This window comes from Actinia tenebrosa, unplaced genomic scaffold, assembly GCF_029948245.1.
Source record: "Actinia tenebrosa isolate PJP-AT-01 unplaced genomic scaffold, QUT_ActTen_1.0 PGA_scaffold0__85_contigs__length_37466705, whole genome shotgun sequence".
NCBI classification, from domain to species: Eukaryota; Metazoa; Cnidaria; class Anthozoa; order Actiniaria; family Actiniidae; genus Actinia; species Actinia tenebrosa.
Genome location: NW_028292569.1, coordinates 32,086,013 through 32,103,042, shown reverse-complemented (window position 1 = coordinate 32,103,042; position 17,030 = coordinate 32,086,013). Strand labels below are relative to the sequence as shown.

At 36.1% G+C, this 17,030-nt stretch overlaps 3 protein-coding genes across 4 annotated transcripts in view; all 3 read left to right on the top strand.

Moving 5' to 3' along the window:
• The first annotated feature begins 405 nt into the window (after positions 1-405).
• LOC116303688 (uncharacterized) lies at positions 406-5,269 on the top strand. Its single transcript, XM_089040943.1, has 7 exons — positions 406-701; positions 940-1,221; positions 3,377-3,457; positions 3,681-3,788; positions 4,068-4,095; positions 4,476-4,512; positions 4,695-5,269. Exons 1-7 carry the CDS (start codon positions 521-523, stop codon positions 5,097-5,099), a joined length of 1,122 nt encoding a protein of 373 aa, XP_088897069.1. The 5' UTR covers positions 406-520; the 3' UTR covers positions 5,100-5,269.
• Positions 5,270-7,695: 2,426 nt separating this feature from the next.
• Positions 7,696-13,146, top strand: LOC148914101 (receptor-type tyrosine-protein phosphatase S-like). The gene is made up of 8 exons (XM_089026310.1): positions 7,696-7,826; positions 7,938-8,303; positions 8,540-8,812; positions 9,057-9,338; positions 10,730-10,885; positions 11,036-11,057; positions 11,398-11,566; positions 12,656-13,146. Exons 1-7 carry the CDS (start codon positions 7,766-7,768, stop codon positions 11,516-11,518), a joined length of 1,281 nt encoding a protein of 426 aa, XP_088882436.1. The 5' UTR covers positions 7,696-7,765; the 3' UTR covers positions 11,519-11,566; positions 12,656-13,146.
• A 795-nt stretch (positions 13,147-13,941) lies between these two features.
• LOC148914100 (uncharacterized) overlaps positions 13,942-17,030 on the top strand; it is a 30,480-nt gene continuing 27,391 nt past the window's right edge. For both annotated transcript variants that reach the window (XM_089040956.1, XM_089040959.1), the window contains exon 1: positions 13,942-14,089. In XM_089040956.1, the coding sequence (XP_088897082.1) occupies positions 14,017-14,089 (73 nt within the window). In that variant the 5' untranslated portion in view covers positions 13,942-14,016. The remainder of the gene's footprint in view (positions 14,090-17,030) is intronic.

Sequence of the window (17,030 nt, the reverse complement as noted above, 5' to 3'; positions counted from 1 at the left end):
AGGATGGTTACAATGGACGGAAGTTCGTTATAAGCAAACAATGTCCCCCAAAACTGCGAGGTCGCGTCAGTAAAGAGTCCACTGCTACTCTTGTCATCTCTAATGTCACCAAAGCTGATGAATGGCTATATGAATGTAGTATGTTGTTTTTAGCGGGATCACCAATAAGAAGTAAAGCAAAACTGGTTGTTACGGGTAAGGTACACATCTTTTGGTTTACACCAAAACGTTAAACGCTAAACAAATAGCTGACAAACCATTAAGACCTATATCGGTATACTAACTGAATGCATTCCATACCAAATGGCATATACTTAAGGGTGCTTGAAATTTTATAATGAATATATCCACTAATTAATTGGACCGCTAATACTAGACTAATATTTTAATAGCTCTCAGCTAATGATTAATTAATTTGTTGTATCCAGAACGTCCTCGCTTTACTACTCCTGTCAATATATTGACGCCTATCAATGAGGGATCAAGTCTGTGCATCCGATGTTCAGCAGCAGCAGATCCTATGCCCAACGTAACGTGGGTACGAATTATAAAGAATCCAAAATTTATCAGTGGTCGAGTTGGTGAAGCATTTCTCAGATTCACCAACATCACGAGACACCAACTTGGAACATACGAGTGTCAGGCTACGAATAATCCAAACGAGGATCCAGTTACAACGACGACCGTAATCTCAGTAAAATGTAAATAACTTCATTTTCATTGATGACTTTGCATAATATTGTATTAAACTATGTAGCTATCCTTCAGAAAAAAAGGGTAGTGACGAAAACGTGATATAATAAAGTCGACTGGATGACAGACGGGCCCATCCTATCGACTCTGACCATCACCGCTGATATTACCATCAACAAATTATCATTATTACTCTTTCTGCTATTATTCATCTTTGTTTATCATCGCTACTTTTTTCTTCAATAGACCCTGTAGAACCAGCGAATATCTTCGTTTCAGACATCAAAGCAACTTCTGCAGTGATCAAGTGGGACAGTCCCGTTGATGATGGAGGGAGCCCTGTCATAGAGTACAAAGTGCAAATCAACACAATTCCACCGAGAGAGGTTATAACCGAAAATACATATTGCTTAACCAATGATCTTAATGAGAATACAACATATGATGTGAAGGTGTATGCACGAAACGCAGTTGGGTATGGGAAGGCAGTATGCACTGAGTTTACAAGTAAAGAACCAAAAAGGAAAGGTACGTTCATACAAGGGCGCTAGGGCAAAAATTGGTGGTTTTTTAGCCGTTAGACTCCGTTATATTGGTGTTTTTTAGCCGTTAGAAACTGTTTAAACTGTTACTTATCTGTTCTGTTATGTGCTGGCTTGATTTGTTCAGTTTTCCCGTCTATATCTCGTCTATATACACCAAAAATGCTGCTGTGACCAACGGTCCAATCGTATGTAACGAACTACTGTATCCTATACCTGCCCCGTGTCCGCTTACGTTAGCGTACGCGTCGGTTAATAAGTTAATAAGTTAATCCAAATCCCCTAGAATAACCAAAAATGAACAGGGGTAGGAAAAGAAAGGCCAATTTATTGTTCTCTCGTCTGCTCGTGTAATAGGATTAAAGTGAAAGGTACGGTGGCAATTTGTTTACTCAGCGATGACAGATGTGTAACCAACGAAACCTAACGAACCAACTTCGAATCCAGCCGAACTGGCCTCGGCCAAACTCGAACCCCGACTTACTTGTCAACTTACCGTTAGCATTTAAATTCAGGATAGGTTTCGCTATGGCTGTAAATTACAAACAGTTTTAAAAAAACCAGTTCCATTCGAACTGACTCCACGAATCATTAATAATAACTGTACCTTCTCTTAGTATTATGGCTGTCCGCTGTATAAGTAATTGCTAGTAAAAGCGATTGCTGCGGAATACAATTTTGCATCTTGAGCGAATGGATTCTAACAGTCGTCAGACAACTGCGGTTGGGATTTCCAAACAGTGGATCCTATTTCAAAATTAGTACCATATGTCTGGAATCTTTTCGATACAAGGAATGTCTTAGAAATAACTTTCGAAATGCATTTGTAAGGTTCATTGTATTATTGGTAATCGTTCAAAATTATCAAAGACGTCCTGGGAAAGCATTAAGCGGATTAGAGAGGTACCATCTAACACGACACGTGAACGTTGCTAAAGGTCACGGCCGGAGGCTGTCATTGGAAAAGATTGTTTGGGTCACGAGTCGGGGTTCGAGTTTGGCCGAGGCCAGTTCGGCTGGATTCGAAGTTGGTTCGTTAGGTTTCGTTGGTTACAAGCTTTTTATACCCCGCTAAAAAATCAAGATTCGTAAAGTCGGGGGCAGTTTTGAATTTTTCAGGGGAGTGCGGGGCTGATAATGAATACACGATGCATTAAACATTAGTGGTCTATCACATTTAAAACACTCATGTTTATATTCATGAGTGTTCTAAATCTGATAGACCACTGATATTCAATGCATAATACTAATTTGCTCTTGAGGCGTGTCAAGATTTTGTAGCGTTTCTTTTGCATTGAAATTGAAGCTACTTTCTTCCAATGCAGCAATGCGGTTCGTTCTTGCCATCTGCCATTCCTTGAATATTTTTACAGACCATTTGGTAGCTGCTCTTGTCTTGCTTGGAATTGCTGCGGAAACGCACTGCACCTCTTCTAAGGGAGTTTTTGGTTTTTTGAAACGACTTTGCTCCGTTCGTAGCGTGAACCAAATGCTAATTTTCACCAAACTTCCTCGATACTTAAACCGATCCCCAAGGAATTTGTAGTTTTTGAATACCTTTACAGTATTTATACCAATTGATGCCATTTTACTCTTGTTCAATCAAGGCGGTATTTGTGTAGAGTGATCGTTACCCATAAATCAAAGTGCGGTAATTAGAGTGGAACAGATCGTAATACTCTTGTAGAGATTATAAAATACAGTGGAGCAAAAGTGTAATTGTGCTGAATTCCCAAAAGACTGTTTCTGTATTGTATGCTATGTTTGTGTTGATTTAATGCGACAATCAAACCTAATCAGTTCACTCTTGCATTGGAATGTATTCTCTAACTTAACAATTGCAAGCAAACATTGGGCAAACAAGAAACCAACAACTTCGATGTTAAAATGCTTTATCTTTTTGCGTTCAACCACTCGAAACTTTTTTGTTCTTGAAGGTTATAGAAATACATGAATTTGCTAAGATGTTCAGAATACTCGAGACCATGTTTTATCGGCATATAAAACTCTCGCCTCCGTCTCGATTTTTATATGCCGATAAAACACGCTCTCTCGTTTTCTAAACATTACATATAGTATGATGTAATTTGTATGTGTGTAATTTGTTAGTGAAAGTAATTGTTATTTTTTCTTCTTTGAAGGGTGGCCAATATCAACTAAAGTAGAAAGTAAACGAGAAGACAAAAGACAACAGATTACTAAGTATATGCTATTTTTCCAAGGCACGTAAAAATTGTCTACCGATTTTTTTAGTACAATACTACATTGTTTATTATTTCATCATTTTAAATGTTAAGTATACCGATTTTCTTTCGCGGCTCTTAAAAGTACCATACATTCTAGAATGTTCTTCGCAATTAGCCTTTTTTATGGCATTATTGAAGGGAGTGGATTTTAAGATGAATCGATAAATCTTTACTTTTTATTTAACTTTTCAACTTACAGAAAGAAATTTTGCAATTTCCCACATGTCGATGACGTGTGCTTTAGTGGTAGTAATTGTCGTCCTCATAACATATGTTTACATCAAAGTTAAAAGAAACTCTTTTAAAGGTATGTACTTTGAATGTCTCTCTTTATTCTTTCTCCCTTTTGCCTTTTTTGTACTTTTCTTGCCTTTTTGTTTTTATCATTGCTTGGTTTACGTTGTTTTGCTTATTTTTTTAATTCTGTAACTTCGCTTGGCGCGTTTTACTTTTAGTTATTTATTTCTTTGTTTTTTTCTAGCTTTGTTTTCTTTTTATCCGTGTTTTCACGTTATTTGTCATGTCTCAACGGAAAGCGTATAAGTTATACTAGTGAATTTATAATTAACGTGAATAAATGTATTAGTTGCAGATAAAAGAGAAGATATTACGAGGTGATGTAACTTTGACTACGAGTAAAACCAAATACTATATATTGCCAACTAACACAGAACAAAGTAAAGCTATATCCACTGATACAGATTGTCATAGAAGAACGAGAAATAATAAAGGCACTGTCAGGCGCTCAGTGCAAAAAACTGCGCGCGACTTTGCAGACAATGTTGCTAAAGTAGGATAGTTTTCTACTTCAGCAACGTTGCGTACAACAATGCAAATTGCGTCGTGTTGTCATGCATCGCAACATTAATTGCTTCCAACTTCGCGCCCAGCAATGTTGCACCGTGTGTAATAATAGTTAAAGCTTAATACCACGACTTAATACCCGATGTCCTTTAAAATTGTAAAATATTTTTGTGTGTGTTTTCTCCTACAGATTTGCCTGTCCTGTTTTTGATCGAACAGCTCTTGAAGTATGCCAATAATCTTTTAAATCGTTTTGATTCTTTCCTTAAAAATAAATTCAAAGTTATTTCAATATTTTTATTATTATTTCTATTTTTCCTTCAATTCCTTCCTTCCCTCCTTTTCCTTCATTCCTTCATTTTTGTTTGATTGTTTACTTATTTGCTAATTACCGGTTGTTTGATGACAGGACGAGAGGTCAGTTCCTCTCACAACGATAGAGTTATCGACTACTAACAACGTTCTATCCGAAAATGCATCGAAGACATCGCCAAGCGAAGACTACGAAAGAATATCAGAAAAATCTCAGTCATCCAATGACAATACAGGAAATTCAGAACAAGGAACAGGAAACGACAACGTTCATGGGTCACAAATCCACCATTATTATCAAGAGCTTAAAGATGATGCTTTATTACCAAACATGCAAGGCTACCAGGCTCTAAAGAGGATTGTGGTGGTGGATGATAGTGCTTTAAAAAAAGAACCTGTAATGCCTCCTCCAAAATACGAAGCATTAAACTTTTTAAATCATCCACAAAAATCTGAATATCAGAAACTGCATCTTTATGCTAATATTGAGGATAAAAAGTAAAACTACGAATATAACCTCAAGGTGGTTTATTAAGTTTCATTTTTTGGTGTAGTTCATCTAGTGACGTCTATGGCGTTGTTGTTTTAATTTGTTTTCCATTTTCTTGCATTACAATATTGTAAGATAGATATACTGAATATCCAATGTGTAAAAGAATGCATTATAGTTATAACCCTTAATCAACAAAAAGTACATGGACTTTTTTCAATCAATTGTTCTTATTCTTCAACCTGTGAATTTTTTGTTTCGGCCCTCAGGCCGAAACAGTCACTCCGTTTGGTTTGCCGGCCCATAATAGTCTCCGTGCGTGTCATTTAGCTGTCAGAGTTTTGGACCTAATCCAATCATATGCCGTTTCCATCATAAGCAATGGGAAAATGTAAAACATTTCACCATGCGGAGTATTTCAAAGAGTTGCGGTGAATCTTCTCTGTGTAGACTATATTATACCTTTTCGCATGACGCCATTTTTTGGAAAAAAATATATTATTGATTAACCCTACGACAATGCGTATTTTATTCCTAAGTTAGTATCTAGGTCCAAGTCGCCAAGTAAGTTATTGAAAAGTTATCCAAAAGCTTTTGTGATTGTGCGGCAAATCAAGGCAACTTGCCAGTCTCAGCTGCCTGTGAGCATAAGATGAGAAAACTTGTGAGTTTATCTATGTAACTAACAGTTGATGCATATACATTTTGTGAAGCAAGCTTCCGATATGTTGTAGCTTCGTGCGCATCTGAGGACATGTTTTTGGTATCAGCTATTATTTAAACTAGGTCCCACAAACAAACAGTGCGTACTTTACAACTTTGAAGATAGAAGTCTGAAATCATCAGTTTTCATTTATTAATACTCTGATTTAAAGTATTATTTCTTGGATTCGGTAATATTTTTGAAGCACCAAAATATGTAAATTTTTGAAGCACCAAAAGATGTAAATTTTGAGTAGATTGGTGACGGCGCACAGGTCAAAGACAAGCCTTGTATCTTTTCGTTTGAATTGAGACTTTCGCATTGTCTTTAAGCTATGACATAAGAGCTAAATACATTTACCATAAATGTCAAAGAGCAGAATGAAGGTTTAAAAAGTGTCCTACATTCAACATAGCGCGTACAGTAATGCTCATGTGCCAAAATATTTTACACCAAGTACTCTGCTCTCTGCGATACTCAGTCATTGTTTATATCTATTGTCGGATCTCTCGTTCGTTCGGCGAGACGTTATATGTACATATATGTTTTTCCCCAAAACACTACGATGTTTCAAAGCAAGAACCACTAAAATCTCAAAAAAACTTAATTACGATGTGTTTCGTCCAAGAGAATTTTAAAACAAATGTTTCCGTCGAAATTTGCGTAACACTTTGCAACGTGAAAACGTACCGCGAGATCGCTCGTCTGCCAAGACCAAAATTCTTTTCAGCAATGCCACACAATAAATAGATAACGGGCCGAAACATCATCGCTTTCGAAGCGGTATAGGCTCGTTATTTCTATTTTTTTATACTTAATAACTTTGTACATCTTATAGAAAGCATCAAGATGGTACGCATTAGTGGATTTGAAGACATGCGCTTTGCTTACGATTTTTATTTATGAAAGTATTCGTTATCGTTTGAGCTTTTTTTTTTAATCTGTAAGGTAACATATTTTTAATATTATTAATACATTTTTTCTTCTTTTTAATTTCAAATTTTTCTTAACTTCTTATAGAATAATAACGATCTCTTCTTTTTTTTTTTCTGTTTTTTTCTTTTACCGTTTGGTCCCAATAGAAACACATAATACAAAGGGGGATCCAGCCAAAAATTTTGCGGTGGGGATGGGGGGATGGGGGGGCTGATTAAGTTTAGGGGGGTCCGTCAACACAGCGGAAAGCAATATAAAAATGCATCGTTTTTTTTTCTCCTGAAGGAAAGGGGGGGGCTTCAGCAACCCTTCCCACCCTGGATCCGCCCTTGTAACATTCTCGGAATACTGCGAAAACCGATATTGAATACAGGAATATAGTTGATGAATATAAAACGCACGCACATATCTCTTGGAAATAGAATAAGCTGGGAGCTAAGGTTGAGCAAGAGATAAGCAAGCTTAGGAACCCCAGGCGTAGCTGAGCGTTTCTCTTGCTTTTCACAGTACAGAGACATAACAATAGGTTTTGTATAGCTTTTGTAAGATATTTGCGGAAGCGTGTCCCTGTGCTTTGATATGAATACGGTGTCCAGCTAATCATAGCGCGCGTTCAAATATTTCATAATGGAATTCACAGCTGAACGAGCCTACGTAGGAACCATGAGTTGATCCAAGTTTTTCATAAAAATACAATGAATTTACTGACAAAAGAACACAATAGATTTTCTGAATTCATCAACTGAGTACTATGTATAGATATCCCATTTATAATACAAGTCGGCTAATACATTTTCTGCTATTTCTGATTGGTCCGTGAACGACTCGATGGGATTCGAAAGTAGATGAGGATACTTTGCTTCTTACTTTCTATCTTGGATTTTTTAACATTGACACTTCCATTTTTGGTTTTCCTCTCTGGTATTGACTAGAAAAATAATAAAAAGCAAATAAACGTCTCTCTATGAAAAAGTCGTTACTAACCGGCCTGTACTTTGAAACCACAACTTTGATACAGAAGTACCATTGGCAATAAAGTATGAAGTATTTTTACATTGAAACGATTGCATTGCTGATTTCATTGGTAACTCTTTCAAAAGGTATGTTTAATAGTATTTTTTGTATGTTTATCCTACGTATTTAAGGTTGTTCTGTTTTATTTTGCTAGTTTTGATTATTTCATACGGATATGATTGCACGATATTCAATAGGTATTCAATGGTTCACTCGAGAACCTCCAAGTGTGCTCTACGTGTCCAGTGGAGGTACAGCGAGAATCGTGTGGGATTACAATGTCAGAAATAGAACTGCAATGTTTGATCCATATTCACCAGAGTGGGCTCTGTATAATACAAGTGGATTTAGAATACTTATAGGCGTCGAGGATGGTTACAATGGATGGAAGTTCGTTATAAGCAAACAATGTCCCCCAAAACTGCGTGATCGAGTCAGTAAAGAGTCCACTGCTACTCTTGTCATCTCTAATGTCACCAAAGTTGATGAACGATTCTATCAATGTAGTCTGCTGTTATTAGCGGGATCACCAATAAAAAGTAAAGTACAACTTGTTGTTACAGGTAAGGTACACATTCTTTGACTAACACCAAACGTTAAACTCTAAACAAATAGCTGACAAACCATTACAAGACCTATATCGGTATAATAACTGACTGCATTCCATACCAAATGGCATATACTTAAGGGTGTTTGGGAATTTTATAATCGAAATATTCACTTATTTGTTGGACCGTTAATACTAAACTATTTTTTTTAATAGCTCGCAACTAATGATTAACTAATTTGTTGGATCCAGAACGTCCTCGCTTTACTACTCCTGTCAATTTATCTACGCCTATCAATGAGGAATCAAGTCTGTGCATCCGGTGTTCAGCAGCAGCAGATCCTATGCCCAACGTAAAGTGGGTACGAACTATAAAGAACGCAAAATTTATCAGTGATGGAGTTGGTGAAGCATTTCTCAGACTCACCAACATCACGAGACACCAACGTGGGACGTATGAGTGTCAGGCTACGAATAATCCAAACGAGGATCCAGTTACAACGAGGACCGAAATCTCAGTAAAATGTAAATAATTTCATTTTCTTTGATGATTTTGAATAATATTGTATTAAAATCACTGAGATGTAACTATTCTTCAGAAAAAAAGGGTAGTGGTAAAAACGTCATATGATAAAGTCGACTGAATGACAGACGGGCCATCCGATCGACGCTGACCATCAACGCTGAAATTACCATCAACATATTATCATAACTACTCTTTCTGCTATTATTCATCTTTGTTTATCATCGCTACTTTTTTCTTCAATAGACCCTGTAGAACCAGCGAATGTCTTCGTTTCTGACGTCAAAGCAACTTCTGCAGTGATCAATTGGGACAGTCCCGTTGATGATGGAGGGAGCCCTGCCATAGAGTATAAAGTCCAAATCAACACAATTCCACCGCGAGAGGTTATCACCGAAACGACGTATTGCTTAACCAAGGATCTTAATGAGAATACAACATATGATGTGAAGGTGTATGCACGAAATGCAGTTGGGTATGGGAAGGCAGTGCGCACTGAGTTTACAACTAAAGAACCAAAGAGGAAAGGTACATTCATATAAATGAAAGTAAAACATACCTTTATAAATATCAGAGTATGTGGACCGCGTGGCACTAATGAAATAGTAGAAGATAATATAGGTAAGTTGTAGTGCTTGGGAACGAGGTTATTCCGGGCGAAAGCCCTTGGAATTAAATTCGGAAAAATTAATTTCCGACCTCGCTGGGAATCGAACCCACGACCTTCGGAATTGTACTACCGATGCTCTACCAGCTGAGCTAGAGGTCACACTGAGAGCAGGCCGGGGTGAAATAGATTTTAGGTCGCGGTAATTATGATGCAAAGATGAGAGTAGTACTCTCATCTTTGCATCATAATTACCGCGGCCTAAAATCCGTTTATAAATATCAGATGTATATCCAAATTCCTGGCATTGGGACGCGCGGCAATTATCAGCCACAGTTAACATAAGTCAAAATGTAATTTAAGCATCGATTCCAGTGCCCATGCGATTTTATTTAAAATTTATCTCTTTTGTTAAAACCTTCTTTTGTTCTTAATTAAACAAATAATAATAAAAAAAACATAAACATAAGTGAGAAATTCGAGATAAAATCGTATTTGCATTGGGAAACGGTTCTTAAAAAATACTACTCTGCTTATTATTGTTGTTATCGTTGGATAAATTTAAACGATCGAGTTTTGCAACGAATTCGGTTTTGCCACGAGTTCAAGAGATACGGCCGCCCCTACAAACAAGCATGGTGTTACTAACGACTACACTCAAACTCTTAGATTCGGGCATTTGATGTTTAGCTCGAACAACACTTCCTTCAAAAAGTTTTTATTTTATTTTTTTTCTAGTCCGGTATCCAAAAAAGTCGTGCGTTCTGATTGGCTGTTTGAGAGGGCGATATTTTGTCAGTATCTGCCCGCGCTCGCGGTCCGATATGCTTTGCCGCTAAACAACAAAACAAAACGATTACAAAAACAAGTAAAAAAATACGGGAAAAAAATAAATAAGATATTTACTGTCCTTGTCGGTCAGGATAGGGAAAAACTGTTCCCTCGGTCTTGATAACGGACCTCGGCCTAACGGCTTCGGTTCGTATATCCAAGACCTCGTGCGCAGTTTTTCCCTATCCGGACCTCGTGACCGGTAAATAACATATACTATACTACTTCGATACATACAAATCGAAATATGGAGACCAGTTCATTTGAATGGCTATTTTTCTGGAATGACTAGCCTCATGTTCACTTGGAAGTATCAAAGCGTTTTACATGTAATAGAGGCCAGTCATTCCAGAAATAGACATTCAAATTGGCCGCCATGTTAATATCGTGTCAAAAATCCTGTGTTTCTTCAGTGCGAGCAAAGCAATTGTGCACTCTTTGTGCTATATTCGACGTCGAATGTTTGAATTTTGCGTTTCAGCTGTAAAAGAAATGATCTTGAATGAAGAAACGGATGATATAGTTAGAGTTCCAGTAGCCAGTATATATGCCGGGGTCATTGGTGTGATTATTTGGATTGGACTCATATCTACGGCTGTACTGGTAGTGCTTATAAAGAAAATATGGGTAAAAAAAGGTAGGACTTTTTACAATTAGAATGACCACCCATTCTTCGTTCCCTCTGTCAGATACGACTAAAATTATTTCGTGCGTATTGTATGTATTGTAGCATTATATATTTATATATTAAAATCAGTTAAAAATTATCTTACTTGTCTTTTTTCAGGTGAGGAGCAACGAAAAGTAAGGTTAGTGTTCTCTAACGAATTGCCATGGATATGAAGACTTTTATTGATATATTTCTTTATAATTTATTTATTTTTAATTTAAGCATATATTTTCTCATTGTTAGCTCCAAGAGCCATAACGGCTCATCTAGGGAGATCACAATGATAATTATATTTTACAATGATTTACGGAGTACAAAATAGAAAGAATACAAAAAGTAAGATAATAGTAAGATTTGAAGACTAGACACTAATTTCATAAAGAGTTTAGGGTAATGAACAACAATTTTAAGACAAACTTAGCCATCGTTTGGGGAAAAAAAATTACAAAGCCATATACTGTGTTTTTTTATCTAATCAGAATGAAGCTCAAAAAACGTTTTCCCGATGATGTATCCTCGTCCAAACCAACTGACGCATGCAAGCCAGATATGTCAATTAACGCAGAGAGTGACGTGTCGAAGAAGAACGACAACCAGTAACCACAAGCTATGCTCGTTTATGCACAGGTTGATAAAAGCAAGAAAAGGGTAAGTTATACTGCAAGAATTAAACTGAGACAATCTTGAAACAAGAAAATTGAATCAACTAGCAGTCTTAATGTACAAAACAATTAATTGAGGGACACCAAATTACTTGACTAAAATGTTTGAAAACATAACTTCCATTCATTCTCATAATCTAAGGAATTCAGTACAATATTCTTGTACCAAGGCCAAATAATGACGCTGGAAAAAGTAGTTACAGTTATAGAGGGGCTTTTCTCTGGAATATTCTACCAATAGATATTAGAGATAGATCAAGCTTGCAATTGTTTAAAGTGCCTATACCACCTCACTTAATATTTTCAGTATTGATTCTACATGAAGTGAATAGTTGAATGGTAAAGATTTTCATATGATTTGAGTGATGCATCTTGAAGATATAATCAAGGTTAATATGTTAATGAGTGTGATTTCATTATAGGAATTTGAGTTTGCTTCTCATCGTTTTTAAATTGCAACACTGATTACTGTGAGAGAGAAAAAAATGCTAGTAGTTTTCTATAAAGCATGAGTAAGACAATGGTGTTATATACAGGATATTTTGCTGCCCCAGAAAAAGGTTTGTATTTAATGTTGCCTAGAATGACATCACACTTATTTGCATATTGGAAATATAAATATCTTCAAGATGTAGCCCTCGAATCATATGAAATTTTTTTACCATTCAAATTCTCACTTTATTTGGAATCGATACTGAAAATATTGAGTTAGGTGTAGGCACTTTAAGAACTCATTATCAAGTAAAACTGTTCCAATTAATCATTAGGATAAATTAAGATTACATTTGTTAAATTTATTTAAATCATAAGTTGATTTTGTTTTAGAACTTTGTAATTTTATCTCTATAGTTTTAATATTGTATATATACACGACTCTCTGGAAGAGCATGTGTTATAAATAGATTATTATGTCTAAATAAAGTTTTACTACTACTACTTAGGGACATGTATCTATACACTGAACCACCCCCAATCCACCAACACCGCCATCCACGCTGACATGCATCAATTTGTTTACTTAAAGTTTAGTTTTGTTATATTCTTTTATACTCATATTATACATTTTTTTAATCAGCGCCCAGGAGAGATAGTATATGCCGAACTTGATGAGCTCAAAGTAAAGGAAGATGCTTCAAATTTGGTGCAAAATCATCTTCCATCGATACATCACAAGACCCAGTATGCAGATATCAACCACTGTGCAAGTACATGTCATACTGAGGAAGCTTACGAAGCTATTTACTGCAATGTTGATTGAATTCCAGTTCATGGGTGAATACTATGGAAACACCTTTGATTTCGAATCTGTTACAATTAACTGCTGCTACTACAACTGCTGTAGCTGTATCTACTGTAGCTGTAGCTGTATCTACTGTAGCTGTAGCTGTATCTACTGTAGCTGTAGCTGTATCTACTGTAGCTGTAACTGTAGCTGTAACTGTAGCTGTAACTGTAGCTGTAACTGTAACTCAGACTGCAACTGTAACTGTAACTACAACCGATTATGTTTTATATTGCCTAAAGTATAGATAATACCAAGTTATCTTTTTATGCTACCAGAAAATTACCGGGAAAGTTAAAACTGTGCTCATGTTTTAGAGTAATTCAATTCAGTTTAAATTTCAAAATATGAATAATTTTTGTATTATTATTTGGTTATATTAAAATTTTTATAAATTATATATTACAAACACAAATGAAATTCTGAAATACACTTTTTTCCTTTCTAATTTTGCAAACTATATTTCATAATAACGTCCGCTTCTGAACTTCAGTTTTAGAAGTAATATTCACTCCATCAACTCACGTCAACTCACGAATATTTCACTGTGAAACCAGCGTTTGCGCTGCAGCAGCAAGTTATAATTATTAATTATCAATTGCAATTCACGTACATTGGTCTACATTCCGTCATTCAAAGTTCACCATGAAATCTAGGTCCTCGGCTACAAGCTGTAGTAATAGTATCGTAGTCCATCCACACGTTCGTCCATGCGGTTACAATCATTTATTGTGCTTGAGTTCACAACATCGAGTGCACATTCGGAGTATATCCACGAATACATTCGACACAAGTTCATGCCTTGATGGATTTAGAGTGAGAGGCTGTGAGATCACCAATGCATGGAGTGATCCAAAATGCAAAATTCCATATCAAGATCACTATATATTATTTTATTAACACCAGAAGTAAAATCAGCTATTATAAGGTATGGTTAATTAACCTTTATCATTGCCCCATACTTCAATTTATTATTTCATCGAAATTTTAGATATATTTTAGATAGATTTATTTTAGTTGATTGCCCGTTACTCGTGACTCCCAATATGTATCACGTGACTTGTGAGTTACACATGCTGTAACACGTTGGGCTCCTGCTTTAATCCTCCTAAACATGTCTTGAACTGCAGCAAATTTTAAGCATTTGAAACAAAATGGTACTCGTATACAAGATGTGTAGGTTTACCATCTATTATACAGCATTTTTCACTACAATGTGTATTTCAGGTAGGAAGATTGTTGGTAAATGTGTTGGAGCCAAAATTCTAAAAGTAGATCATATGAATGCGATAACAATTAGGTATAATATAGCCACCCGCTAGTAAAAGTAAATCGTTGAGTATTCGTACTAATTGCCTGCCCACCGACGTTCATAAATCAGTTCAATATCTCATGTTAACGCTCCATTGTGGGTGCTTTACAATAATTCAGAGAAATGGGTTGCAGATGATTTATCGATATCTATAAAGACAAACATTTTCTTCCAGACTAATCATGGTGATACTGCCATCATTGTCTTCAGCTACTTTGACCTCATTTATTATGGAAGAGAGTTGGATTTCGTCTGCTTCTTACTTAACCTTGTCTTTGATCATGAAAAGTGTTATAAATGTTTTCGGTCCATTTCATACATTTCTATACCTTTCTATACTTATGAATGTTTTAAACAGTTTTCAGCGCTTCAGATGAATTTTTGCTTGCATGAATGATTCAAGTGATTTGTCGGTCTACTGCAGCTTGATCTATCTTTGCATTTCGTTATAGATAACAAAATATTCAAAACACGCAGTGACTTGTTCAGATTGTAAAGACTAAAAACTAAAACCGACCGAATGAATGACAATCCAACCGAACGAATGGCAATCCAACTGACTGACTGACTGACTGACTAACTGACTAACTGACTGACTGGCCGACTGGCTGACTGGCTGACTGACTGAATGAATGACTGAATGACTGACTGACTGAATGACTGAATGACTGAATGACTGAATGACTGAATGACTGAATGACTGAATGACTGAATGACTGAATGACTGAATGACTGAATGACTGAATGACTGAATGACTGAATGACTGAATGACTGAATGACTGAATGACTGAATGACTGAATGACTGAATGACTGAATGACTGAATGACTGAATGACTGAATGACTGAATGACTGAATGACTGAATGACTGAATGACTGAATGACTGAATGACTGAATGACTGAATGACTGAATGACTGAATGACTGAATGACTGAATGACTGAATAACTGAATGACTGAATGACTGAATGACTGAATGACTGAATGACTGAATGACTGAATGACTGAATGACTGAATGACTGAATGACTGAATGACTGAATGACTGAATGACTGAATGACTGAATGACTGAATGACTGAATGACTGAATGACTGAATGACTGAATGACTGAATGACTGAATGACTGAATGACTGAATGACTGAATGACTGAATGACTGAATGACTGAATGACTGAATGACTGAATGACTGAATGACTGAATGACTGAATGACTGAATGACTGAATGACTGAATGACTGAATGACTGAATGACTGAATGACTGAATGACTGAATGACTGAATGACTGAATGACTGAATGACTGAATGACTGATGAGATGACTGAATGACTGAATGACTGAATGACTGAATGACTGAATGACTGAATGACTGAATGACTGAATGACTGAATGACTGAATGACTGAATGACTGAATGACTGAATGACTGAATGACTGAATGACTGAATGACTGAATGACTGAATGACTGAATGACTGAATGACTGAATGACTGAATGACTGAATGACTGAATGACTGAATGACTGAATGACTGAATGACTGAATGACTGAATGACTGAATGACTGAATGACTGAATGACTGAATGACTGAATGACTGAATGACTGAATGACTGAATGACTGAATGACTGAATGACTGAATGACTGAATGACTGAATGACTGAATGACTGAATGACTGACTGACTGACTGACTGACTGACTGACTGACTGACTGACTGACTGACTGACTGAATGACTGACTGACTGACTGACTGACTGACTGACTGAATGACTGAATGAATGAATGAATGACTGACTGACTGACTGACTGACTGACTGACTGACTGACTGCCGACTGGCCAACTGGCTGACTGACTGAAAATGTAATGACACGTCACAGGGGCAAACAGACAATATAGCAACCTGAAACTTAGAATTATAATGCCTTAAGACTATAGACGTTTTGCATATTACTAAAGACTTTTCATTGCATTATAAAACCACAAAAAATCATACAATCCATAGCACAAAAAAAAAACAAAAAAAACGAATGAATCTTACTACAATACCCACACTTCTTAATGATTTGCATGTACAAACTTAATAATAAAGTTTTTTATTAATTTGATTTTACAGTATTTTGCAAAATAGTCGGGCCTACAAGGCTCCAAGGTCTCGTGGGTAACGATGTAATTTTTAAGTGGAACACGACAGACGGCAGGGAAATTCTTTCAGCTGTGTATATTCGTCCTTTATTTAGCTTTGTAAATCTTTAACAATTCGGTTGTTTTTAACCAGCTATCGTATGTTTTTCGTTCAAGAAAAAGCTTTGTTCGCCTCCTATCTCGGGGTCCAATCGGCAAAGCAAAGAAGACTTTCATTCAATAATTTTATATCTTTCTACAGATAATTTATTTAATCATTAAATGAAATACAAATTTTTACCAAATATTCAACTGTTTATTAAGCTGTTCAAGCAAGTATGATTATAAAAATGAGCTTAAATTTGTGTTGTTGAAAGATGTTATTGTATAAAGACCTACTAGACTTTCACTAAAAAAAGCTAAAAAATATTCAAAAACATTTACAAACGCCAATTTACTGCCAAAGAAATGAGTCATTTTGTATTTTGCATTCCTTTTTGCATTATTTTTTGTTTTGTCTCAGTTGTTCTTGTCAACTATTTAAATGAATGTAAGCTCTGTTTTTGGAAAACTGTAAAAGACCTCTTAAGTAAACCTCATTTTTTGCTCACCTTAAGGTGGCTGCCTACTTTTGAACGTTCGATTTGAGCCCACGATGTGCGCGCGCTCAAAAACCGCTGAAAAATCTACAAGATTTTATTGAAGAACCATACACGTTTTGAGCTTCAACAGGGCA